Source organism: Onychomys torridus, chromosome 7 (assembly GCF_903995425.1).
Source record: "Onychomys torridus chromosome 7, mOncTor1.1, whole genome shotgun sequence".
Lineage (NCBI taxonomy): Eukaryota > Metazoa > Chordata > Mammalia > Rodentia > Cricetidae > Onychomys > Onychomys torridus.
Window position 1 is genome coordinate 101,525,774 of NC_050449.1, and position 26,455 is coordinate 101,552,228.

General features: G+C 50.0%; 2 protein-coding genes across 4 annotated transcripts; one reads left to right on the plus strand and one right to left on the minus strand.

Moving 5' to 3' along the window:
* Nucleotides 1-99: 99 nt before the first annotated feature.
* Nucleotides 100-6,064, minus strand: Klhdc8b (kelch domain containing 8B). 3 transcript variants are annotated; one of them, XM_036193953.1, is made up of 7 exons: nt 5,697-6,064; nt 4,809-5,097; nt 3,527-3,894; nt 2,151-2,315; nt 1,586-1,810; nt 1,319-1,420; nt 100-959 (listed from the first exon to the last, which is right to left on the minus strand). In XM_036193953.1, the coding sequence occupies exons 3-7, from the start codon at nt 3,756-3,758 to the stop codon at nt 763-765; spliced, it is 921 nt and encodes a 306-aa protein (XP_036049846.1). In that variant the 5' UTR covers nt 3,759-3,894; nt 4,809-5,097; nt 5,697-6,064; the 3' UTR covers nt 100-762. The 3 variants fall into 3 exon arrangements, with proteins under 3 accessions (XP_036049846.1, XP_036049844.1, XP_036049845.1); XM_036193951.1 differs by having other exon boundaries at nt 3,383-3,894; XM_036193952.1 differs by lacking the exon at nt 5,697-6,064 and having other exon boundaries at nt 3,383-3,894; nt 4,809-5,283.
* Nucleotides 6,065-12,015: 5,951 nt separating this feature from the next.
* Ccdc71 (coiled-coil domain containing 71) lies at nt 12,016-17,107 on the plus strand. The gene is made up of 2 exons (XM_036192784.1): nt 12,016-12,090; nt 14,642-17,107. Exon 2 carries the CDS (start codon nt 14,694-14,696, stop codon nt 15,978-15,980), a length of 1,287 nt encoding a protein of 428 aa, XP_036048677.1. The 5' UTR covers nt 12,016-12,090; nt 14,642-14,693; the 3' UTR covers nt 15,981-17,107.
* The last annotated feature ends 9,348 nt before the right edge of the window (nt 17,108-26,455 follow it).

Genomic DNA, 26,455 nt, shown 5'->3' on the forward strand with positions numbered 1-26,455 from the left:
GTATGGTTATGAGGCTTAAGAAGCTCCCTGTGGACTCTCATCCCAGGGAGAGTTGAGGCCTTCAAAGGAGAGGAGGACAGAAAGACAAACATGAGAATCTGTGTCAGAAGCCACACACCAGATTTTATCAGTATTTTCATTTCTACACCAAAACTCCCTGGGTCCTCACAACAGCCCTGTGAGGTAGGTGGGGCAGGAAAGTTTCAGAGATCCCCATTTACAAATGAGGATGCCCAGGCACAGAGAGGTGAGACATCTTGCCCCGGGTCATACAACCATCGTATAGAGGCTCAAGCCGGCAGTCCTCTGGCCCTCCAGCATTCCCCATATTCTCCTGTTTCTTCTGTGATCTCCATCCTCAGAATACTCCTGGGGTCCACGGGGACCCTCAGGGAAGGCTGGGAGCTCAGGCTTTTCCAGAATGGCGCCTGGAGGAGGCCTGGTCAACTCTTGGGGCCTGTCCTGCGAGGCCAGCACTCTCCTCTTCACACTTCAGAGCAGACAAAGGGCCTAGTAAGTGCTAGGGCATGGGTAGAGCTAGCTATGGTTTGTGAGTAGATGTTGGTAAAAATAGGTGTGAGCATGTGTGTCCTGTGCTAAAGACAAAGGCTCCTCCAACCCCAGTCCCTAAGGCAGTAACTCGGGTACCCTTTCCTGTGCCTCCCTCATCCTACAGAGCTATGGGGAGCCTCTTCAGCAGTGAAAAGGAGCCCAATCTGCTTCTCTACTGAGCTGCTCTGGTAGACAGGTCTCACTAGGCCTTCAGACCCCATCGCGCAGACACAGTGCCTCCACAGCTTGACTAGGGCCCTGGGCCACACCCCCAATAACGAACAGCCGGGGCCCAGCCTGTAGGCTGGAACAGGAGCATCGGGCTGTAGGCATGGCAGGCAGTGCCTCCCAGCGTCGCCGCGCAAGGCTGAAGCTCTCCACGGAGGCCAGAGGGCATGGCTGGTTCCCTGGAGGAAGGAGAGATGGTGATGGGAGGCTGAAGCCCCTTTTGCTCCCTTTCCCAAACAATGGCCCCCCGTAAGTACCACCCCAGCACGAGCTATCAGAGCTTTGCCCATCCTTGCCCAGTTCATCTTTGTTCATTCACGCTTTGACCGTCGATTGGGTCACCTTCAATCATCTGTTCTGCTTCTGTTAGAGCCCCCAGGCAGGCAGACACCCTGAGAGCTGGAACAAGCGTGAGCTCCCTGGTTCACAAGTGGGCAAAGGGCCCACAAAGCTCTGACCCCAGAGTCTAAAGACGGCAGTCCTGCTAGGAGTTACTCTTTTCTGCTTTATGCCTTTTCCTCAGCGCACAGAGACTTACCAAGGCCCCCAATAGCCACAATGTTGCCCCCAAGAGAGCCAACCACAAAGTCGGCCCTCTTATCCCTCATTCGCAGGCTACGAGGCAGTTTAGTCCAGGACCCTGAAGGAGAGAAGGCTAAGATGTACACACACAGACAACATACACAAAGGTGAGGGCACAGGTGCACAGACATGCACAGGTGTGTGCGCGCACACAGACACACGCACAAGTGCTCTTGCATCCATCCCATGGGGAGCAGCACAGACTAGAAGAGGCATTGCTCACCATGCTCCAGGTCAAACATCTCCACAGTGTTGACAAAGTGTGGTCGGGAGTAGAAGTTGTGGGGCCCAGGCTGCTGTAGTCCACCCAGGCTAAAGACACTGCCTTCGGCCATGGCACAGCCAGCAAAGGCTCGGCGGCTGGGCAGGCTTGGGTGTCGGGTCCACGTACGGGTCTCCAGATCAAAAGCTTCAAAAGCAGTCACTGGGAGTTTGCCCTGGCGGCCTCCTGTGAAAGGAAATGAAGCTCCTGGAACAGAGCCCAGAGGACTTGGTGGCCTCCTTACTGGGTGGTGGAACGGTCCATCCCTGACTACTACACCCAGCTGTGTACACACCTGATTCTGGGTCATTCATGAGACCACATAAGCCCTCGGGGCACTGAATTTGATTTTCCAATCCCTGTTGGGCCCCACCAAGGAGGCCTTAGAATAGGTCTGGATTACCCCCCAACAAAACTTCTCAAATCCTAACATCTCAGACTAAGATTGATTCCTAATCCAGACAACCTACAGGGAAGGAGACATCTGGAATCCCCCCTCCCCCTTCCCACATCCTTCAGCCCTTACCCAGAACATAGATCTTGTTCCCGTGCAGGAAGGTGGAAGCCCCGTAGCAGGGTGTGGGCATAGAAGGTAGCGAGAGCCAGCAGTCCTGTCGGGGCTCATACACCCGTACCTGGGCCTGGGGGGCCGTGTCAGGACCCATTCCCCCCAGGGCGTACACCATACCATCTGCACAGAAAAGAGTGGTTCAGAGCTCACAACCATGTCTGGCTAGTGATCCCGGCCCTGACAGCTCCCTTGGTCAGGCCCAGGGGTGGATGGAGACCCATGTGTTTGTCAGAAACTTTGTTGCCCATCTGAAGTGGGAGCTAGGAGAGCTGGGATTCCAGCTTTGGCCTAGGCCCCTCTAAGTGAAGAGCAGGAGGCAGCCGATCTAATTATAATCCAGCACAGTCTCCTTGGAGACGCTATGGCAACCAAATCTGGCATCTAAACAGGCTAGCCTGGAGTGGTGGTCAGACCTGGAGGCCACAAGGTGTGTGTGTTTGTGTGTGTGTAAGGGGGGCTCCCTTAACGGGGGAGGAGGGGTAGATTAAGACAGTGGTAGAGGAATGAGGAGATTTGCTCCACATGAAGCTCAATCTGGGAAGGGAACTAAGGGGATCAACTGGGGAGGCCTAGGGCTGGGAGATGAGCTTGTCTGTAGGACAGAGCCTTGAGCCTGGCATCTGGTCAGCACCACCGCACCACGCTGTTTCACTGGAGTAGGTTCTTGCCTTCTGTTAGGTGCTCAGAGTCAGCTAGGGGCACATCGACAGGCCTTTGGGTGATGTGTCAGGCAGCTGGGGGCTTCCATGGCAACCATCTCCAGGTTGGCTTGGCCTTTGTCCACATCAGGATCCCTGGTGTGTATGTGGTGGGGGAGGTCTAAGCACTTAAGCACTTGCTGGGCTCAGAGCCAAGGCCTTGTTCCCCTCCCCCACTCCAGACTATTTATAACTATGGGAGTCACTAGGCCACACCCCCCACTGTCTCTTAGTAACAAAGAATAGGACAGGGTAGTGGCTGGGGTCTCCTATCTTTCTGGGGGTCTTCTGGGCTCTGACCCCCACCTCATAGCCCAGAAGAGGCAATTAACAGCAAATTGCAGGAAGCCTAGGTAAGGGAGGAGACAGGGGACAAAACCATGTCCAAGGCAATACCTATCCAGTCTCCGAGGTAACAGACCCGGTCAGGAGAAGAGAAAATGAAGACTGTTGGGGCACCTGAGGGACCTTCCTTGATGAGCCACTCACCTCTCTCCACAGTCGCAACCCCCATGGCTGCTTGAGGGAGGGTAGCCCGACGCTCCCAGCGGCCCTCATCAGCCAGGAAGGCCTCCACAGCGGCTACTGGGCTCTGGACTTCATCCACGCCACCCACCACTAGCACCTGCTTACCCAGAACCACAGCAGCTGCACCAGCCCGGGCAGTGGGCAGGGGCGCTAACGCTAGCCATGTGTGTGAGGCCATATCCAGTGTCTCAGCAGTGTCCAGAGGTAACCCAGCCCGGCCACAGCCCCCCAACACCAGCAGGTGCCCATCCTGGTGTGCCACTGTGCCATATACCCGGCAAGTGGGCATGGGGGGGAACACCTGCCAAGCAAAGGCCCGGCCACCTCCTGCAGCCATGTTGCTCACTGCCGGTGGCAGGCCATGCTTTTTGCTCAGGCTGTGGGCCTCACTGGGGGGACACAATAGGGCCTCATCTTGATTCTGCCAGGGCTGTAAGGGTGTGTCTGACCAGTCCAAGGGACCTTGCCTTCACCTGGAGGAGAGATGGGAAACAAAGGATCAGGGCCACTGTCAAGAAACAGATGAATAACACAGTAGCTAGACAGGCCAGGCCCAGATCACTGTGGGGAAGGACCCGCCCCCTTTGATTAGCACTCTACTGGTGAAGATCCTTCTTCTGTGGTGGGAAGAAGAATAGACTCCAGATACCCAGACGGCTTTCTCACTTCCCATAAGGGCATGAAGGACTCTCCCCATCCCCGACCTCAAAAACTAGCAAGTAGAAGCTTCATCACTTAGACTGGAAGTGGAGTCAAGTAACGAGACCCCCAACGCTCCATCTTAGTGCCCTTCCTTCCCAATAAGACTTAGCTTGGTTTTCCAAGAGAGGAGTCCTGAACCCTCTTGCTCACTGGCATCTAGTGTCCCTTGAACAACCATTAGGGTCCCTCACCCGCAGTCCTTACAACAAGGAGCGTCCCATTCTACAAAGTACAACCGTTTATATCAGCAAACAGCCAATCTCAGGTGTGAAGGCTTCAAAGGGACAGACCTCAGGATTCCACAATCCCTTTGAAGTCCATCCTCAGGGGTGTGGCAATGCCTGCAGATTCCCAGCATGAGTACAGGATTTGAAGGTCCCTGCCTGAGTCCAGGACTTTTCATAAGAATAAACAGCTGGATTCCTGAGCCCCCTAAGATCACATTCCTTAGTCCCCCTCATTTTGCTGTGTGTGTGTGTGTGTGTGTGTGTCTGTCTGTCTGTCTGTCTGTGTGTGTCTGTGTTGGGGGTCTCCATTCTCAGTCCCGGGATTTGGCAGGACGGCCTCCTGGCCCCAAACTTCCAACTCAAAGGAGAGTGGGGGGCGGGTCTGGCTAGTGGGATTAATTAAGGCTCTAAGCTTCATGCCCCAAACTTCCCCTGAGCGAGCCTCCCGCGGGACTCACCCGCTGGATCTCTGACGCCGCCAGGGCACGGGGTCCGCTGTTCCGCCTCCGCTGACGCTGGCTCTGGCTAGGGCTGAAGCTGGGCTCTGGTGGGGCTCCCGCACCGCTCCGGCGTGGGGCGGGGCCGGTCCAGGTCCGCCCCTCGCTCCCCCCTCCCCAGATTCGGGGAATCCTCCTCCCGCCTTAACTCTGCACATGCCACGGCAGGAGTAGGGCGCACCGACCCACGATCACCCGAAATGAACAGACAGGCATATGGACATCCGGCCGGCTAGCATCTGGGTTCCACCTGGGGCGGTGACAGAAATAAGGCAGCAGTGAGCAACACAACACCGGTGTGGTGAGATCGGAGGCGGGTGTCGTTCTGAGTCGGATTCACACTGGGTGCATTCGGCAGGAGCTAACCAGTGGAACCTGAGGCCTTAAGGGGTCGGAGCCCGCCCATCACAACTGAGCCTGGAGGTGCCCAACCACCAGCTTTGCTGCGGCGCCCCCTGGAGGCCAGTAGGGCTGTAGCCTGGGCCTCTGGTTGGGGAGCCCAGCTGCCTTGTGTCCTAACCAGGACACAACCGTGACACAAAGCCAGCCGCAGAGTAGAACCTACAGAGTACACTGAGACCACTAGCAGGTGGGGTGGAGGACCCGACTGTACTAGTCCTGGGGCCGATCCGGTCCTTCGTTACAGAGAGCTAGGTTATTCTTGGTTAGATCTGAGCAGATGAGCTAAATCAGCCAGAGGCCAGGGGTCTCTCTGCCTAATCCTATACATCCCGAGACTGAGGCTACTCTGAGGCCTGGGTGACTATCCATCTTCAGGGTACAGGGCTTGCCTCTCGCCAACTCTGTGGTCATGTTGAGAGCAAACTGAGGTGACAAAGACCCACTTACCTTCGACTCAAACCTTGGCCCCGCCCATCTTAGGAGCATTCAGAATCCTGGGTGAAGAGCTGCTTGCAGTGGTCTGCGTCTGCTTCCTGCTTCTTCCCCTTTCATGGACAGTGTTTATCTGAATTTCCCAAAGCAGATCCAGAGACAATGACACAGTGCACGTAGTTAGTGTGGGAGGTAGACCCAGGAGGCACCAGCAGCAAGAAGACCAAACAAAGCAGCCAACAAAGGAGGTGCCCTCAAACAGGTCACCACTGTGGGTGACTGGGACCAAATCCTTCTGGGGATTTTGGGAGCTGATTGGGAGCATGGGTCTCTGTCGTATGATATTTTGTTTGTGTTCTGACAAATAAAGCTTGTCTGGAGATCAGAGGGCAGAGCTAGCCACTATTTAACCATAGAGGTCTGGAGGTCTGTATAGACAAAGAACAGGAAGTGACATGGCTGGGAGGAGAGAGGACTATAAGCAGGTGGAGACAGGATCTCTCCCCTTTTCCGTCTGAGGACTTGTGGAGGTAAGAGGTCACTTTGGCTGCTCCTTTGCTTCTCTGATCTTTCAGCATTTACCCCGATATCTGACTCTGGGTTTTTATTATTAAGACCAATTAGAATCGCTACAATTCGAGCTACAGGTCTCACATTGTTACTCCTCCCAAGGGCAAGGGGAACTATGGAATTCATCTTCACACCCATCAATCATATGTTGAGAACTGTTTGGGGGCATTAACGTCTTCGCCTGCTGGACTTTTTGCCTGCACAGAATGTGGGTGGACCCTTCCTCAGGACTCCATGGAGCTGTAGCTCTTTCCAAAGTTGGCGGTTTGAGGCGGAGGGCGTGCACAGACTCTGAAAGGCCTCTGCTCTCCGGGCCACCTGCCCACTCCCCAGGTTGCTCCTCTCTGGGGACACTGCTATCTACCACCCCCACACACACACACTATCCTAGTCACCACTGTCCCCTGTCTTCCTAAGCCCCTTCCCTTCTTTCCAGCTCTTAACCATTTACAAGCTAGCTGCTTTTAAATGCCTCCTGGTTCTAAGTCACGGTCATCTCTTCTCGCTGCCTCCAAATTTGAAGCCATCTATCCCTGCAGACTCCACCATCTTATCTGCCACCTCAGTCCACTGCCACTCCTTCCTCCAAAGTGCTTTTGAAACAGTTGGTTCTAGGGGACTGGAGAGATAGATAGCTCAGTGGTTGAGATCACTGGCTGCTTTTCCAAAGGACCCGGGTTCAATTCCCAGCACCCATACGGCAGCTCACAACTGTCAGAAACTCTAGTTCCAGGGGATCTGACACCCTCACACAGACACACACGCAGGCAAAACACCAATGCACATAAAATAAAAATAAATTAAAAAAAAATTTTTTTGCTGCTTTGAGACAATGTGTCCCGTAGCTCAGACTGGTCTTGAACCTGCTACATAGCCAAGGATGACTTTGAATTTCTGATTCTCTCATTTCCTCCCAAATGCTGGGATTACAGGCATACCACCTTGCCCAGTTTGTACAGTGATGAGGAGTGAACCCAGGGCTTTCTGCACGCTAAACAGCACTCTACCAACTGAGCTGGATCTCCCGCCTCCAAAATTGCTTTTGAGAAGTCACCATGTGTACTAGTCAAAATTGGGAAATAAAACCAATAGAATGTATACATATTACAAGGGGACTTAGGTGGTGGCACACACCTTTAATCTCAGCACTCAGAAGGCAGAGGCAGGCAGATCTCTGAGTTCTAGGCCAGCCTGGTCTACAGAGCTAGTTCCAGGACAGCCGGGGCTACACAGAGAAACCCTGTCTCAATAACAAACAAAACAAAAATGAGATTTAGACAACAGATAGATGGTTCAGAGGTTAAGAGCACTGGCTACTCTTATAGAGGGCCTGGGTTTGGTTCTCAGCACCCACATGGGAGCTCATAACCATCTGTGATGATCTGACATTCCCTACTGATCTCTGCAGGCACCAGGCATGCACATGATAACATGTATACAGGCAAAACACTCATACACATAAATCTTTAAAACATTTTTAAGGAAAGAAGGGGATTTCCTAGACTGGCTTAAGTCACACAGTCTGAGCAGTACAACAGTGGCTCTCTGTACTGGGCAGGCTAAGGACCCCGGAGTGACTTAGTCCTGCAGTCTGGCAGCCTTGGCAGTCTCAATCTCCTGCTGAAGGCCTGGACATTTCCTGGAGAAACCACTAGTCTTCAGTCCACATTAGAATCCTAAAGAGCCAGGCAGTGGTAGCGCATGCCTTTAATCCCAGCACTCGGGAAGCAGAGCTAGGCAGATCTCTGTGAGTTCAAGGACAGCCTGGGCTACAGAGTGAGATCCAGGATAGGCACCAAATCTACACAAAGAAACCCTGTCTCAAAAAACCAAAAAAGAAGAAGAAGAAGGAGGAGGAGGAGAAGACAGAAGCTGGGTTCTGATACCAGTGAAGGAATGAAGTGGCAGCTGGAGCAGCAGCAGTATAGAGGAACTTGCTAGCAAGATTCATGAAGATAAGAAGGCAAAAGCCAAATCCTTCCTGTCAGACCTCCTTTGTCAGCTGCTAATGGAATGTGCTGCCACAATTAGAATGAGTTTTCTCACTGGTGTGTCCAGCAGCTGTATCTCATAGTTGATTCCACTCCCTGCTAAAGGCAGGCGTGGTGAGTTTGATTGCAACCACATGATAGAGGGAAACAATTCCCCAAAGGTGTCCTTTGACTCTACACCAGTGCTGTGGAAAAGTACACCAAGAGTGAAAACACACACAAAATAAATGATGTTAAAAAATGAAAAACTGGGCTGGAGAGATGGCTCAGAGGTTAAAAGCACTGGCTGCTCTTCAGAGGTCCTGAGTTCAATTCCCAGCACCCACATGGTGGCTCACAACCACCTGTAATGAGATCTGGTACTCTCTTCTGTGTACATAATAAATAAATAAGATTCATTGTGAGCTACCATGTGGGTGCTGGGAATTGAACTCAGGACCTCTGGGAGAACAGTCAGTGCTCTTAACCTCTGAGCCATCTCTCCAGCCCCATAAATAAATCTTTAAAAAAAAAAAGAAAGAAGAAAGAAAAGAAAAACTAGTGGCACACACCTTTAATCCCAGCACTTGGGAGGCAGAGCCAGGCAGATCTCTGTGAGTTCCAGGCCAGCCTGATCTATAGAGTGAGATCTAGGACAGGCACCAAAACTACACAGAGAAACCCTGTCTCAAAAAACAAAACAAAAAAAAAAAGGAAAGAAAAGAAAGAAAAACTGCCAGGTGGTGTTGATGCACACCTTTGATCCCAGCACTAGGGAGTATCATGCCTTTGATCCCAGTACACAGGAGGCTCATTCATTGGGAGGTGTAGACAGGAATATAAAGCAGGTGGAGACAGGATCTTTCCAACGCCAACCCCCCAATTTGGTCTGATGATTCATAGAAGTTTCTAGTGGCTGCTGCTCTGCTTCTTTGATCTTTCAGCTTTCACCCTTGATATCTGATTCTTGGGTTTTTATTGTTATGACTAATTAGGATCACACTTCAGGCACAGTTTCTCTGTGTAGCCCCAGCCATCCTGGAACTCTGGAATCCAGAACTGATCTCTGAGTGCTCAAGGCCACCATGGTCTGTCTATGCAGTGAGTTCAAGACTAGTCAGGACTACATATTGAGACTCTTGTCTCAAAACAACAACAAAACATATTTGGCTCTGGCTTTCCAAAGCAACAAACCTAGAACCTCTTGGGAAAACCTTTCCCAAGATGCAACCTTCTCTACCAGATTACCAGTTGTGCCTGCTCAGGTGGATGTGGGTTGACTGTGGTAGTAATGTGTTCCCTAAAATATTGTGAACCCTAATAAACTCATCTGGGGTCAGAGAACAGAACAGCCACTAGATACTGAGTCTAGAAAATGGTGTCACTCACGCCTTTAATGCTAGCATTCCAGAGGTAGAAATTTGTCTGGATCTCTGTGAATTTAAGGCCACATTGGAAACAGCCAGGCATGGTGACTCACGCCTTTAATCCCAGGGAGTGATGGCAAAAACAGAAAGATATATAAGGCGTGAAGACCAGAAACTAGAAGCATTTGGCTGGTTAAGCATTCAGGCTTTCGAGAAGCAGTTTAGCTGAGAGCCATTGGGATGAGGACTTGGAGGCTTCCAGTCTGAGGAAACAGGATCAGCTGAGGAAATGGCAAGGTGAGGTAGCTGTGGCTTGTTCTGCTTCTCTGATCTTCCAGAGTTCACCCCAATACCTGGCCTCAGGTTTGATTTTATTAATAAGACCATCTAAGATTCCTGCTATGGTTGACCTCACTAATAACTATGTAAGCTGTCAAATGGAGACTAAGGGACGGGTCACTGAAACACATTGTGTCTCTCTCACCTCATGCTCATCTCACTTGGGCTATGCCTGTGTAGGGTCAGCTGCTATCAAAGACCAAGGTCAAAGATCGAAGGTCAAGTGATAACTCTGCTCTGATGACTGTGTCCTGAGAGTTGCACCTCGGGCTTAGTACCAGGACATCCCTTTGATGGCTGGGTACTCCTAACCTTCACCATCCCTTCAGTAACTATAGATAGAAGGGACAGAGATAGAATGGACCTAGCCTTCTTGTCTTCCATTTTGCTCTGACCTCTGGACCGGACAAGCCAGAGAAGAATCTCCTCCTAGGACACACCTGGGCCACTGTCATCCCTGGAGGCACCAAACTCTGCCTCTTCATGAAAGTGGCTTCTGTTTGTATAGTCGTGGCTCATCTGCTTTGGAGGACAATTTTGCTTGAAGGTGAAGTTAGATTGGTCCCAGGAGTGAACAGACAATCCTGACCCCCAACAATGGACAAGGACAAAGGTAGAGCTCACCCATACTTGAAAAATAGAGATGTTGTTGGAACTTCCTGATGTAGGCCCATAAGGCCCTTTCTTTTTCTGTACCAAGACAAACGGTTAGAAGCACTGATCCCAGACTATCAGGAAATTCTGGGGTTCCTGTTGGATGCCTTGGCCACCCTTGAAGACACTCAGGACTCTCTCCCATCAGTGTCAAGGCCCTGAGAAGTGAGACCTTGGGCATTGCTAAGTTGAATGGATAATTCCCTTTAGGGATGCCTGGATCCCTCTATACAGGCTGGGAAATAGAGAACAGCTAAAGGATCTTGGGGTCATATGAAAAATGAAGAAGGCTTATATCCAGCCCTTACATGAAGCATTCCAGCCACTCTCTTCTATCTATCCCAAACTCCGAAGGTAGCACCATTGTGAAGGCCTGAGAACAGAGCTGTAGCATATATCTATCTTCTGGCTCAGGTTCTGTGAAAGGGCCAAATGCCCCCACTACTTCAGCCATGAAACCAAAGCTTTCCTGATGACTCCCAATGTGGACCAGGAAGCAGCTATCAAGGGGGCGTCTTTTTAAGGGCCGTAGAGCCAGGCATGGTGCTGCATGCCTTTGATCCCAGCCCCCAGGGCTATGCAGAGAGATACCTTTAAAAAAAAGTTTTGGAAACCATTTTGACTGTTCATCTGAGGTCTCAGATTCCTAAGGTTAATTTGACCTGTGTCCTGTGTGCTGCAGTGGGCTCTAACCATCCTCTCTTGCCTAGGGAACAGATACAAAGACTGAGTTTGCAGTCTCCCCAGCAGGATGGGGATGCTCGGCGATGTAAAGACTGAAAGTAGGACTTTGTGCCGTTGAAGTGCATTGCCTGAACCAGATCTTGGCACTCCATCTGTGCACACATACCTGGGCAAGTATGTTCAGGCCCACGTTGATGTACTATGACTTACCGGCCCACTAGAGAGAGCCCCAGGCTTCTGTGTATCACTTGTACCCACATGTATATACCAGCCTTTCATGCAATAGGCCAGGGGCAGGCTCCATTCTCAGGAAGAGAGGAGGGTCTACTGTCCTTACAGGAGATACTTTTGTGGTGAAACAAGAGGACTATCTGAGACACCCCCTATCAGGCATACTCCATTTTAACCTTCTGATCAGTTGCCAGAGAAAGAAGCAGGCCCTGGGGTGTTGAATGGCCTAGGCCTTGCCAGGAGTCACCCTGAAACCCTATACTATAAACCAGGTCATTCTAGAGAAATGTTAAATAGCCTCTAGTCCAATCCTAACTGGGCACCTGTGACTCTTTGTCATCTAAGTGCCCTCGACTCCCATACTGGATCAGATGGCTTTGGAGTTGTCTTTGTGGCCACCACCTCCAGGCAGCCCTCCCTGGTACTCAACCTGCTCCGCCCCCAGACTTGGGGGAAGTGCTAGAGGTCAAGGGTCACCAGGCGGGCCAGGTCCCGGAAGCGGAAGCGCAGTGCACTTCCGGAGCGCAGCAGGCGGCCATGTTGGAGCGGCGGAGGCGGCGCAGAGGTGCGTCCTGGGTCCCCGCGGCGGCGCCGGTAGGTTGTAGCCGCGGGTCTAACGGTGCTGCGAAGTGGCGGCCCGTGAGGCCGCAGGGCGGCAGGGCGAAGGGACTGGGTGGCCGACCCTCCCGGTTCCCCGTTCTCCCCGGGCTTGGCCGAGGCACCCCACCCCCACCCAGGACCCCACCCTGGGGCTGTGCGGATGCTGTCGGGCTACCACTGTCCACCTTACAACATTCCGCCGTCGCCGTTCGGGCCCCGGGGACGCGGTCTCCCAGCCTGAGGGCCCCGATCTGCCCCCGACCCCAGGCTGCCTGATTAGTAATTCTCCCACCCCCCAGTCTTCGGTCAACTTCCCCGGCTGGCTGGCCCCAAAGGAATGTGTGCAAGTGTGCCCGGCTGCAGCGTCTCTTTACAAAGCTGCTTGAAAGCCAAGAAGCACCCCGCAAAGGTTCAGACCGCCCTAGGTCCCCGCCTCCCAATATCAGCGCTTGAGGTTTGGGTACAGTTCACAGCCTACCCCGTCAAACAATAAATAAAAGTACTAAAGTCATGCGCAAGGATTGTGCTTGGAGAGCATCCTCTGGGGGAGAGGAAGTGCCTCAGACACCTGAGGATCCAAGAATGTTTCCAAACAAAGGGCCCCAGGGCGCTTTCTCTGGGGAAATCTCAAGACTGCATATCTGCTCCATTAGAGCTGAGCAGAGCAGCGGCACAGACCGACCTCGAGGCCCCAGGGATCTGTCTCATCCCAGCTGATCTTTTAATGCTCCGGTGCACTGGGGAGTTTACCTCTAGAGGCCCTCAAGTGCTTCGAGGGATGCTAGATGTAACTCATGATTGACGGGCATCATTCCTTTAAGGGAATGGGGGCCGATTTGAGGGCTCCAGGACCACTGCACCTTTGCTACACTGAGATCTGCTACCCTTTAAAGTCCAGTTAGGACAGACAGCTCAGACCTTTAGTGGCCACTTGACATACCTTCCTAGATGGATCTGTATCTTCCATTGTCTTCAAACCTTGGACTCCTTGGCCTAGCCGGCTGGCCCCTGCTTTACCTTAGAGATGTTGCTTTGTTATTCAACAGCTTTTTTTTTTTTTTTTTCTTTCTTTTTTTGAGAGTCTGACTCCTTCATTGGGGTTGAACTCCAAGACTAGAGTGAGAAATTGGGTTTATGGAGTAGCCTGTCCACAGACCCTGAAAGTAGAGTCTCTGGTAGTCAGGGAGATCAACCACCCCTGCACTGGAACACTGACAGCTGGACGAACATGCCGGGGTGGACATCGAGTGTAAGTCTGGGCCTTTGGGCCTGTGTTCAAAGCCCTCGATCTGTCTTGCAGGTAGCCCCCCACCATCCCACGTCTTCCTTCCCCCTCTTACTTCACCGCCACTTGGTAGCTGTCGCCTTTTTTGGTCCATTTGTGCCTGCTGTCCTTTTTGTCATTCATCTAGAGTTACCACTGCTCCCAGGAGTCCTTCCCTAACCATACTTATTAGTAAGTGTGACCTGGGTAACACCACGTACTCCCAGGAAACTTTATGGTGGCTGTGTCTTGACTTCAGGACTGGTCTCTTTGAGGATAGAGATATTTTCCTGTATCCTAGGACTGATCTGGATATTTGGCATGGGGTGGGGGTGCAGACGGCAGGCACAGTAGTGCAAGCATGTGGTCCTAGCTGCTCAGGAACCTGAGTGGGAGGATCACTTGCATCAACCAGTTCGAGACCAGCCTGGCAACATAGCAAGCTCCATTTCAGAGACTAGAAAATGCAGAATTTAGCTGAGCTCTTGACACACACTTATAATCCTAGTACTTGGAGGCTGCCGCAGGAGAAGTACCAATTTGAGGCCAGTTTGGACTATATAGCAAGCTCCAGAACTGCCAGAGATACAGAGTGAGATCTTATGTCCCCAACAACAGAGTATGGTAGTGCCTGCCTGTAATCCCAGGACTTGAAAGCTAGTGGCAGAGGAGGGATCAGGGTTCAAGGGCAGGCTGGCCTATGTGAGACATTGTCTTAAAGCAAGAAAAGAAAAATGCCACTGAATTAAAATAAGCCAGATTTAAATCTTCCCAGAAGCCCAGCAGTAGGATCGATGGCTCTTAGGTGCTTCTGAACATGTATCCTTAAGAAACACACCAACAGGGCTTGGGGATTTAGCTCAGTGGTAGAGCACTTGCCCAGCAAGCACAAGGCCTCACATTCGATCCTCAGCTCCAAAAAAGAAAAAAGAAACACACCAACAGAGGGTCAAGTGACTCTAGAGAATGATTTATCCCGACCAGGCCATTCTATCATCGAGTGGGAGCCTTGCTTGACTTGACTTGCCATCCTGTTCTAGCTCCATACCTTGGTACCATTCTTTTTTCTTTTTTTTTCTTTTTTTTTTGTTTTTCGAGACAGGGTTTCTCTGCATAGCTTTGCACCTTTCCTGGAACTCACTCTGTAGCCCAGGCTGGCCTGGAACTCACAGAGATCCACCTGCCTGCCTCTGCCTCTCGAGTGCTGGGATTAAAGGCGTGTGCCACCACTCCTGGCTCCTTAGTACCATTCTTACTGATTCTTTTCTTTTTGCTTTGGAGGTACCAAGTACTGGTTTGCGGATACGCAGGCAGATCCGAAGTGCCTGATGCCATGAGCATGGTAGTGCATCATGTGGAGGAGAAAGCTGTGCACTCCTGGTCACGCATCTCCACGGCAGGGAAGAAAGCCCTGGAAGAGGCGCTGTTGGTGTTTAACCCCATGAGCCAGGATCTCAGTGCCACAGAGGCCCAACTTGTGGCCTTCCTACAGGGCCTGCGAGATGATGGCTTCCAACCGACCATTTTGCGAAGTGGTGATGTTTACGGCTATAGCTCATGCACAGCCAACCCCCCCAGCCAGACAAAGCTACAAGCTCGCACCACCAACCCATCTGCCACATCACTTCCAGCCAGGGCTCCCCAAACTGCTGTGTCGCTACCTGCAAGAAAGGACACACTGCTTCCTGTGCCACTGTCTGGCAGGCTGGCTAAGGGGTCCACACCAGCCCTTGCCAAGCATGCCACCACTAACCTGCTGCTGAGCTCCCTGAAGGAGTCAAATGTCAGTCACACCAGTGGCGCAACAGTAGGCTTCCCTGCCCACCTCTATCCAGGTGTCTGCCCTGCCATGCGGCTCTCTGTGGTCCTCGAAGCACTAGTCCCACTCAAGACTCCTTGCTTGGGTGCCAAGCACAGGGCACAGTCACTGCAGCTGTCCCTTGCAAACTCTTCCCTGAAACTGAAGAAAGGTTCGGGGAACCCACAGTCCAAAGCATCCAGAAAAATCACAAGTAAGGGCCTCAAATGCCTGAGCAGGAAAGGTCCTGGGGCTGACCGACGAGGTGCTGGGACCCAGAGCAGTGGCATACGCATGAAAGGGTGTTCTTCCTTGGGCACCAAAACAGTCCAGGCCAAGGCATCTCGAACACTGCCCAAAGCTGCTCAGGCCCATGCCAGTAGAGCGCAAACCCAGAACAAGACAGTAAGGGTGAAGGCCAAAGCAACGAAGGCCAAGCCCAGGGCGGCCGGAGCAAAAGCCAAGGCCACTGTAGTGAGGGACAAGGCTAAAGCCAAGGCATCTCGGGCCAAGCACAGGGGAAGGCCAAAGGGATCCGTTAAGACCGGAACTGGAAGGACGAGCCTGAAGAATCGCTCTGAGACGGTGGGGAAGAAGAGGAAGAAGGCTGAGGAGGTGAAGGGTCTTCCTCCAAAGAAGAGATCACGGCTTGTGCTCCGATCCCCTAAGGCACGGCTGGGGCCTGGAACAAAACCTTGCAAGTCCCAGACTATAAAGGTAGACAGGAAATCTTCAGATGATGAGGTCCGACAGTGGGCGCAGCAGGTCCTCCGTGTGAACCTCTCTCCAGTAGTGTGGCTCCAACCTCTGCTGTCATCTTGACCCCTTACTCAGCATCCCGAGTCACCCTTGCATCTCGGCCTGGGAGAACAGCTGAGCTCTCCATGTGACCAGCAACAGTGTGCCGGGCTGTGCTCGTGGACTCTGGGTACCTCCAGGACCCCTGCGGTCCCCAGCCTCCTTTCGGAAACTGAGGGTTTGGGATGGGGTGGGTGGCGGGAGGGGTGTTCTCATGGCTCAGTGCACTGTGACTTGCTCTTTAAGTTGTACGTCTGATGTGCCATCTATCATGTTTTATACCTTTCCACCTTGCGGTCTCCCTGCTCACCCTCCATGGTCTTATTTATTGAATGATTTTGGTGTGTGGGGGCTGCTGGCAGGAGCCTGCTAGAACTAGCCCTGGTAGCTTGAAGCAGGTCATCAATGTGGATGATAGGGTGATATTATCGAAGGGCAAAGCTCCCAGGCTTCTGAAGAGATGTGGGGAATTCAGGTGCTGGCTTCTGTAGATGCGTGAGAGAGATTCTGAGGGAGGGGCAGAACCACTATAAAGTAGGACATCTCACCTCAAGTGTCCCAGTTCTGAACCAGAAGGGCCCCATTCAAGATTGTGAGTCACTCTGGGAAATCCTGCAGCTCACAGGTTTTTAGGCCAGGGAAGAAGCCTTTGTGGTACTGCTCTCTAGGGGCCAAGCTTTAAGGCTTTGCCTGGGCTTGTCTAGAGGGAGGGAACAGGGAAGTGCTGCTTCTCTACTGAAAGGGACTAGCCTCAATTTTTCTTGAGAGGCTGGGCTTGGAATCTGGACCACAAAACCTGCCCTTACTGTCCAAAGAATTTTCTCTCTGGTAATTAATGGAGGATCTAGGCTTCTACCTGTACTCAGCAGTGCTTTCTGACTGGATTCCATCCACATGCTCCATCTTACTCAGGTCCAGCCTCACTGTGTCTCCTAACATGATCTGTGTGCTTTGGACATTGTTGGTACCTTCTGCTTTGAAGAAGAGCTGGGTCCTGAGTGGAAGCAGCTGCTACCCATGTGTAGTTCACTGTTAGCCAATAAGGCTGGAAGGTAGTGGCTAGGAGATAGGGAACCTGCAACCCCTGCACTTGGGAATTTGAGTGTGAGTTTGAGGTCAGCATCAGCTACATAATGAGGAAACACCACCACCACCCCTCTCTCTCTCTCTCTCTCTCTCTGTTTTTTTTTTTTTTTTTTTTTTTGGTGGTTGTTGTTTTTGAGACAGGGTTTCTCTGTATAGCCCTGGCTGTCCTAGAACTAACTTCTTTTGTAGATAATTATGCTGGCCTCAAACTCAGATCCATCTGCTAGGATTAAAGGTGTGTGCCACCAGACTAAGTCAGGGGACTGGAGGAGAGATGGCTTAGTGCTTAAGAGGATTTAATTGCTCTGCCAGAGGATCCAAGTTTGGTTCCCACAACAAGGCAGCTCACAAACACTGTCCAGCTCCTGGGATCTCATACTTTTCTTGCTTACATGGTCACAGGCAGAAAGACACACACAATTTTATTTCTTTGGGAAAAGGCTATCTTGGGAATCTTGAACTTTAGTGATGTTGATAAGCAAAGGAATGGTGTGAAATCCCTTAAATAAAAACTTACTGGCTGGGCTGGAGAGATGCCTCAGAGGTAAAGAGCGCTGGTTGCTCTTCATAAACCCAGGTTCATAAAGTGCAGTGCTCTAGACAACATTTCCCTCTCGTCCTGGAAGCCCCGCCCACCTCTCCACCACTATTCTGATCCTACCCAAGTCTCCTTCAGCTTTTGGCAGCCACATCACACTCTGACTTCTCACTGGCTTATGGTCAACTGGGCAAGCAAGTCTTCCCTTAGCAGCATCTTTATTCCCAAAACAGTCCTTTCCTGTCTCAGACAGAAGGACTTGAGAACAGTGTGTAAATGTCTACTATATTTTACACTTAGGTTTTCACACTGTTATTCTTTGTCCGAATAATCAAAATCATTCATATTTGAGAAAGGAATTAGCATTTAATGCAGTCTAGGATGGCCCTGAATTCACAATATAACCAAGAATAATCTTGAGCTCCTGATCCTTCTCGCTCTTAAATTCTGGGGTCACACTAATAAAAGATTTAAAAAACAAACAAAAAAAAAAACCCAGGTTAAGTTCCCAGGGCTTACCTGGCAGCGCTCAGCTGTCTTAATTCCAGTTCCAGGGGACCTGATGCCCTCCTCTGGATTCACTGGGCACTAGTCAGACACATATTGTAGACATGCATGTAGATAAAACACCTATACACATAGAAATAAAATAAATGTATTGTCTTTACAACAACAAGAACAATGTTAATAATAGAGCAAGCCAGGGCTGAGAGATAGCTTTGTAGGTGAACTGCTCTCTGCAAGCTTGAGGACATAAGTTCAGATCCCTAGAACAAGTAAAAGCCGGATATGTGCCTGAACACCAGCAATGAGTCAGGGCAGAGCCAGCCAATGTGGCTAAAATGACAAAATCTAGAGTCAATGAAAGACCAGATCTCAAAAAATAACATGGAGGCTGAGCAGTGGTAATGCACGCCTTTAAGTCCAGCATTCAGGAGGTAGAGGCAGGTGGATCTCTGTGAGTTCGAGGCTACCCTGGTCTACAGAGCAAGATCCAGGACAGGCACCAAAAAAAACTACACAGAGAAACCCTGTCTTGGGGGGGGGGGGGGGGGGGGGGAGGCTAAAGGTGGCTCAGAGGTCAAGAGCATGTATTGTTCTCACACACAAATAGCTCCAGGGGGTCTGATTTCATCTTCTGTCCTCCATGGGTACCTACATTCACACACTAAAAAAATAAATTTATCTCAATCTCTCTTGCTGGGTGTGGTGGCACACATCTTTAATCATAGCACTCAGACTGCTGAGATTGGTGGATTTTTGTGAGTTCAAGGCCAACCTGGTCTGCTTAGCCAGTTCAAGGATAATCAGGGCTATGTAGAGAGACTTGAAAAAAGTCTCTGCCTCTGTCTTGCAGACTGGGTGTTACTCTAGCTCTGAGAGACCTGGCACTTGCTAAATAGACCAGACTAGTCTTGAACTCCTAGAGATCACCTACCTGAGCCTCCTGAGTGCTGGGATTAAAGGCATGCACCACCATGCCCAAAATAATTTTTTTGTTTGTTTTTTGAGATGGGGTTTCTCTGTGTAGCCATGTCTGTCCTGGAACTCACTCTGTAGACCAGACTTGCCTAGAACTCAGAGATCTGCCTCCTGAGTGCTAGGATTAAAGGCATGCACCACTGCCCAGCATAAAATAATAAACATAAGATGGGGAACTAGAGAGGTGGCTCAGTTGTTAAGAGCACTGGTTGCTGTTGTTAAGGACCAGGCTTAGGTTCCCAGCATCCACAGGGTGACTCCAGTTTGAGTTGATTTTGCCCTCTTCTGGCCTCCAAGGGCACTGCATGGGCATGGTATACAGCCATACATACAGGCAAAATAAAAATATATAAATCTTCCAGGACAGGCTCCAAAGCTACACAAAGAAACCCTGTCTTGAAACAAACACATATATCTTTTAAAAAAAATAAATAAGATGGGGCTGGAGAGATGGCTCAGAGGTTAAGAGCACTGACTGCTCTTCCAGAGGTCCTGAGTTCAATTCCCAGCAACCACATGGTGGCTCACAACCATCTTGTAATGATATCTGGCGCCCTCTTCTGTGTACATAATAAATAAATAAATCTTAAATAATAAAAAAAAAAAGATGGAGAAGCAATTGAGGAAGGCATCCTATCAACTCTTCATGTGCACTTGCATAGGCAAGAATGCCAGTATGTCACACACAGACACACACACACTCGAGACCAAGCCAGAAAGGAGGAGGTAGAAAGAAGGCATCCCAAGTCACATGTATTGATGCATGCATTTAATCCCAGAACTAGGGAGGCTGAAGCAAGAGAATCTCAAGTTTGAAACCAGCCTGGGCTGCACAAGACTCTTGTCTCAGAAAAGAAAAATCATACAAGTGATGGGGATGGGAAGAGGGAAGGCATCCTTGGGACCAAGTGGTCGTGATGCCCTTACCTGCCTTTCCACACTCTACCCAGATCCTTCTGCTTTGAACTGGGAACACGCCACTCAAGACGTTGATGGTTTATAGAATAAAGGGAGTACAGTGGCCTATGCGGACCCCCATCTTTCTGGATTCTGTGAAGTTCTAGGTGCTCTACCCTACCTCTGGTGGAAACAAATACAGTAGGACAGGATTCATGCAGTGAAGCTGTCAGTTATTCGGGAGAGCACAGATCTAGAAGTGTACCAAGAGGGTTGACACCTAGCAGTGGAGAGTATAGGAAGAATAGTATATGGAGAAGGTGAAAAGTGAGACTAGGGTAGGGACTAGAGTTCACAAGACCAAAAGACATGCACCACGGAAAAAATTTTAGCAGCAAAGTGGGTTGTTTGGAAGGAAAGCCTAATAGAAGCTGCTTAAATGGTTCTGAGTGAGAGTTGGCATTGTCTGGAATAAGCTTGGACCTTTGGGGAGAGAGCAAGTAAAGATTGAGAAGATACTAGGAAAGGAAAGGGCACCAGTGAGCTGTGAGGGCCCAGGTGAGGAGGGGTGGCAGGTGTGAGTGAGTGAAGGTGGGCTTACTGATCCCACCAGTGCTGTCTGCCCTGCAAAATGGCGCTCCTGTCGCTGATAAAGGTGCCACCTGAGCTGAAGTCTTAGACGCTGGGGCCACACCAACGCACATTTGCAGGAGCCCCGGCATTCTTCCTGCGAACAATGAAGAAAGGCTCACCCCAACACTGGCTGAGTCGTGATCCTGGGGGCCACCCGAATGGTTCACTGGCCACTAAGTGTGTCTTGAGTGGACAGTGCCCCCAACTGCCCCCAAATCATTGATCAATACCTACGACCGCCCTGCCTGCAATGGACGCTTCTTGAAGGAGTGTCTGCAGTGATGAGTTTCTAGGACCAGTAGGTTTGAGGTCGAGGGCCAACCATCTCCTTTACCTGAATGACTAAATGTCCTGTCACTCTGCCCAGGGTGCCACACTGTATTGTGTAGCAATTTTCACTGAGGTAAAACCATCCATTTTGGAGGGAAGCTCTCTAAGACACTGGATGTTCTAAACTTTAGAATCTAAAGGGAGGCTCCTTAAGACACAGGATGTTCTAAGGGGGAGTGAAACATTCCATCCTTTAGGGAGGCTCCATAAAATACAAGATATTCTGCCAGGTGGGGGTGGTACATGCTTTTAATCTCAGCAGAGGCCAAGTGGCTCTCTGAGTTTGAGGCCAGCGTGGTCTACAGAGTGAGTTCCAGGACCGCTAGAGCTGTTACACAGAGAAACCTTGTCTCAAAAAGCAACAAAATGATACAAGATATTCTAAGGGAAAGTGAAACATTCCTTTCTACAGGGAAGTTCCTTAAGCTCAGGAATTCAGGATGTCTTTGAAACTGATGAGCTTCACTAGGCCCCTCCCTTCCTAAACGTTTAGAAGTAGTAAAGACGCTGAGAGACACTCCCAGACAAGTTAAGCTGACCAGCTAGGCTCACACTAGCTAGTCTGTCTGGAAGAAACAGATCTGCCAAGCCACCCAGAAGCAGCAGAGGTAAGAAAGCTGCCTGGAAGAGGTCAGACCGACTGATTCTCTAACCTGTTGTGCAGCCTGTCAGCTGGGCATTATGCTCTAGGTTTCCAGCTTTCATGGTCTGTCACTGATGCTGGGACAGGCTTTGGTGATACAGTTGTCTTTGGGTCATCTCTGCTCCTATAAGTAACCCCAATAAAATTCATTGGTTCTCCAAGTTGGACTTCGGTGGTGTCAGTACTTTGTTCTGTCCTTGGTTGCCCACCTAGAGTGAGTAGACTTTGCTAACGTATACCTGCTCTGGTGGAAGCTCTACTCAGCCCCTGACACCCATGTAACCCCAAAAGTCTGGAATGTTCTGGTGGAAGTTCCACCTCAATTCCCCTGCTCCAACTCTTTCTTCCCAAACCCTGCCCTGTTTCAAGCCCACCAAACATTGCTCCTGCCCCAGAATTGCTCAAGACCACTCCCACAGGGTATTTAAACTGCACCCCAGAAAACAGATGTGGTTTTTCAGTCTCTCTTCCCCATCTCCTCGTGGAGGCAGGGGGCGGGGGGGGGAGCAGAAAATCATCTAGGAGTACTTTACCCATTAAACTGGGGCTTTTTCTGATATGGTCTGATTTGGTCTGATTTTGATTGCTGCGTCAGCAGAGAAACTTATCAGGATGCAGAAACTATAAAATCCCCAGGAAGAGTGTCACACAGAACACTGATAGATTACTTAAAGGCAACTTCCTAGAATGCCATGGGCCTGTTCATGGAAGATAACAAGTCACGTGTTTTCAGTTCTATAAACAAGATTGCTTGCCCCAGCTGCACAGAAGAGGCTGGATCTCATGTAGTGGGAGGTACACAGGCAGGAAGTACATCAAGATGTGTGCTTGCCTCTGATTGGACAAAGGCAGAAGTATGTAGCCTTGTTATTTTTGCTCTTATTTATTATTATTATTATTATTATTATTATTATTATTATTATTATTATTATTTGGTTTTTTGAGACAGGGTTTCTCTGTGTAGCTTTGTGCCTTTCCTGGATCTCGCTTGGTAGCCCAGGCTGACCTCGAACTCACAGAGATCCATCTGGCTCTGCCTCCCAAGTGCTGGGATTAAAGGTGTGTGCAGCCGCTGCCATAGCTGCCGCCGCCGCCGCCACCACCGCCACCCAGCTAGTTTTGCTTTTATAAACACCTGTCAGAGGTTTTTCTGTGTCCCACCTGACCCCACAGTCCCACAGCTGCTTCTAAAATAATCATTCAGAAGCTTAATATTAATTACCAATTGTATGGCCGTGGCTGATGGCTCAAGCTTCTCGCTAGCTAGCTCTCATAACTAAACTCAGCCCATTTCTACTAGTCTATATGTCACCACGTGTTCCATGGCTTCACCAGTGTGCCATGCATGCTGCTCCCTGGACGGCAGGATGGCATCTCTGGCTCTGTCTTTCTTCTTCCTGTCTCTTTCCCCAATTTCCCACCTAGCTATAACCTGACTTGCCATAGGCCAAACGCCTTTATTTATCAACCAATTAGAGCAACACATATTCACAGTATACAGAAAGAGATCCCACAGTATTGGTGAAATTATTAAGGCCACTCCACGTAGTTAAAAGGGAGGTTTATTTTGTGGGCTAACTTACAAATGAAGGGATAGGTTGCAGGGTCTGGCAAAGGTATAGGGCAGTCCGGCGGTGTTCTCTGGAGAACTCTGCTCGGTCTACCTCCAGCGTCCAGAGCCCCGAACCAAGAGAGCCACCTCCTCCTGATCCTCGGTCTTCGGCTCCCTCCTCTGCCCCGCCTCAATGGGGGTTGGAACTTCCAGGCCAATGCTGGGTTGGCTATCCACTACACCACAGCAAACACCCGACTAACATAATTCATGGCCATTTTCTAGGAATCCCAGGTATGGACCTGGCCAGTGTCCATTGTCCTGGTCAGTATTTAATAAAGTTTGCTTCAGATTTGGCTAAAAATTTGTGATAGTGGCCTTCTTCTCAGCCAATGGGATAAGACAGGCTTGGGGCCAGGCGGTGGTGGCGCACGCCTGTAATCCCACCCAGCACTTCAGAGGCAGAGGCAGGCGGAGCTCTGTGAGCAAGACTGTGACTGTTGCTTCTTCCCTAGCTAGTGGAGCCTCCTGTACTTGCCTCCTACTTACAAGTGTCTGCCAATCATAGCAGGGAGGAGGAGAGCACTATGGGTTAGCACTGTGAAAGGTGAGCACTTCCAGACAATTTAGCATGCCCTGCCTTTAGATGCTTGTGTAGCTACTTGTAGCCTATCCTGGGCTTGGACCAGCAGGGGCAGCCCTTCCTCTGACTTGAGTACCTTGACTCTGGCCCTACTGTAGGAGTTCTTGTCATGTGGGTACATGAATAGGTGCATCTTGTGCTTCTGGCACCTGGATATAAAGGTGAGGCATGCTTTGCAATGGCAGACACACAAACATAGTCACTTTGTTGACAATTCCAATTCCATCAAGGCTACATGACAAACTTTTGCCCATCCTACCTGTGTACTGGACACATTCTTTTGTTTTTGTTTTTCAGTTTTTAGAGACAGGGTTTCTCTGTGTAGCGCTGGCTGTCCTGGAACTAGGTTTGTAGACCAGGCTGGCCTCAAACTCACAAAGATCCACCTGCATCTGCTTCCTGAGTGCTGAGGTTAAAGGCAGGTGCGACCACCTCCTGTCTTGGACACATTTTTTTAATTTAAAAATTATTTTGCCTGGCCAGGCAATGGTGGCATGCTGTGGATATCGCTCTGTATAAATAAAATGTTTTTTGGCCAGTGGCCAGGCAGGAAGTATAGGCGGGACAAGAGAGAAGAGAATTCTGGGAAGTGGAAGGGCACCCCCCTGCCAGCCGCTGCCATGGCAAGAAGGATGTAAGGTAATGGTAAGCCACAAGTCACGTGGCAAAGTATAGATTTATAGAAATGGGTTAATTTAAGATAGAAGAAGTAGAAAACAAGAAGCCTGCCACGGCCATACAGTTTCTAAACAATGTAAGTTTCTGTGTGCTTTCTTGGTTGGGTCTGAGCGACTGTGGGACTGGCGGGTAAGAGAGATTTGTCCTGACTGTGGGCCAGGCAGGAAAACTCTAACTACAGTGGCACATGCTTTTAATCCCAGCACTTGGGAGGCAGAGCCAGGCAGATCTCTGTGAATTCGAGGCCAGCCTGATATACAGAGCGAGCTCCAGGACAGGCACTAAAACTACACAGAGAACCCCTGTCTTGAAAAAAACAAAACAAAACAAAACAAAACAAAACAACAAAAAAAAAACACTAAAAAATTATTTTGCCTGGTGATGATAGCACACTTTTAATTCCAACACTCAGGAAGCAGAGGCAAGTGTATCTTGGTGAGTTCAGAGGCCAGCCTGGTCTACAGAGTGAGTTCCAGAACAGCTGTGGGTACACAAAGAAACCCTGTCTCAAAAAAAAAAAAAAAAAAAATCCAAAAAATTATTTGATTATTTTGTGTAGGAGTGTTTTGCCTGCTTGTTTATATGTGCCTTATGTCTAGGCCTGGTGTCCACTGAGGTCAGAAGATGGTATCCTGGAGTTTAAGACAGTTGTGAGCTACCATGTGGGTGCTGGAATTGAACCTGGGTCTTCTGCAAGAGGAAAAAGTGCTCTTAACTGCTGAGCTATCTCTCCAGCTCTCCTTATTATTTTGTTTGTTTGTTTTGAAACTGACTGTCTCTCTACATAGCTTTGGCTGTCCTGGAAATTACTATGTTGATTAGGCTGGCCTCGAATTCACTAATTTCTCTGTTTTTGTCTCCAGACTGGGCTGGGCTTAAAGACATGCACTACCATGCCTGGCTGCTCTTTTTATTTTTTATTTTAAAGTCTTTTTTTTTTTTTTCAGTAAAGTTCTTATTTCTTGTGTGAGGAAGTGTGCCACAGCATGTGTATGGGGTCAGTGACTTGGTTCTTTCCTGTCTTTGTATGAGTTCCAAGAACTGACCTCAGATTGCTAGGCTTGCCCAGTAAGTGCCTTTGCTCACTGAGCCATTGTGCTGCCCTAGACATTTATCTTTATAGACTACCTGTTGTGGGAAAGGAGGACCAATTAGAGGGAGTAACACGCACAGCGGGAAAAGCCAGGAAGATGGGTATTGTAACTGCTGTGTCTTCTCCCAACCCAGCCAACTTACACTTGCTGACGGTGTATGTAGACTCCACAGGCCCTCAAGATACGAGATAACTAGGACAGCAAACATATGTCAATCCTGTCCAGACCTCTACTGCTCTTGGTACCTTGGGCACCATTAGTTGTGAGAAGATCCCAGGAAGAGTCCATGCTGACCCCGCCAGTGCAATAGCGATATTGATTCTCAAGACCCTGTGGGCTGTGACCCCACAGATGGGTGCTGCCAGCATTATTTGCACACTAGCCACGGCCCTCGCTCTGCCTCTAGCATTCCTGGCTGCATGGCAGTACCTGTGCCTGGATGCTGGCAGTGTGAACACGCACACGGAGGGAATGAGGACACCTCACACAGTTGGATGTGGTCTCTCTCTCCATAGACACTGCACATCTTTCTTCTCTTTACACTGTAGCTGTGACTCCTGGGCCCTGTCCCTATGTGGTATCAATCTGAAACTAAAACCTGTTTCTACAACCAAACCAGCAAGCAGACCTCCTGCCACACTCACACCCTTAGGTGTTAGTTATTTTTCCTCTCTCTTCTGAAACCTTGGAGGACCCCAGGGCTGCAAAGTTGGCAACTGCAATGCCCAAGACACTTTGCAACCAATGTGTCATGCATTATGTGAGCCACTGTCATATAGAGCATGCGACATTAACCAGTTTTGATGGAACACATGCCTGCCTATGATGATATGTGACTAATAGCTGGTATTAGTGGCCATCTGATCACTAGTACTAGTGTATGTGGTTACAAACATTGTAAGAGTCTTTTTGTCTGAGAATGC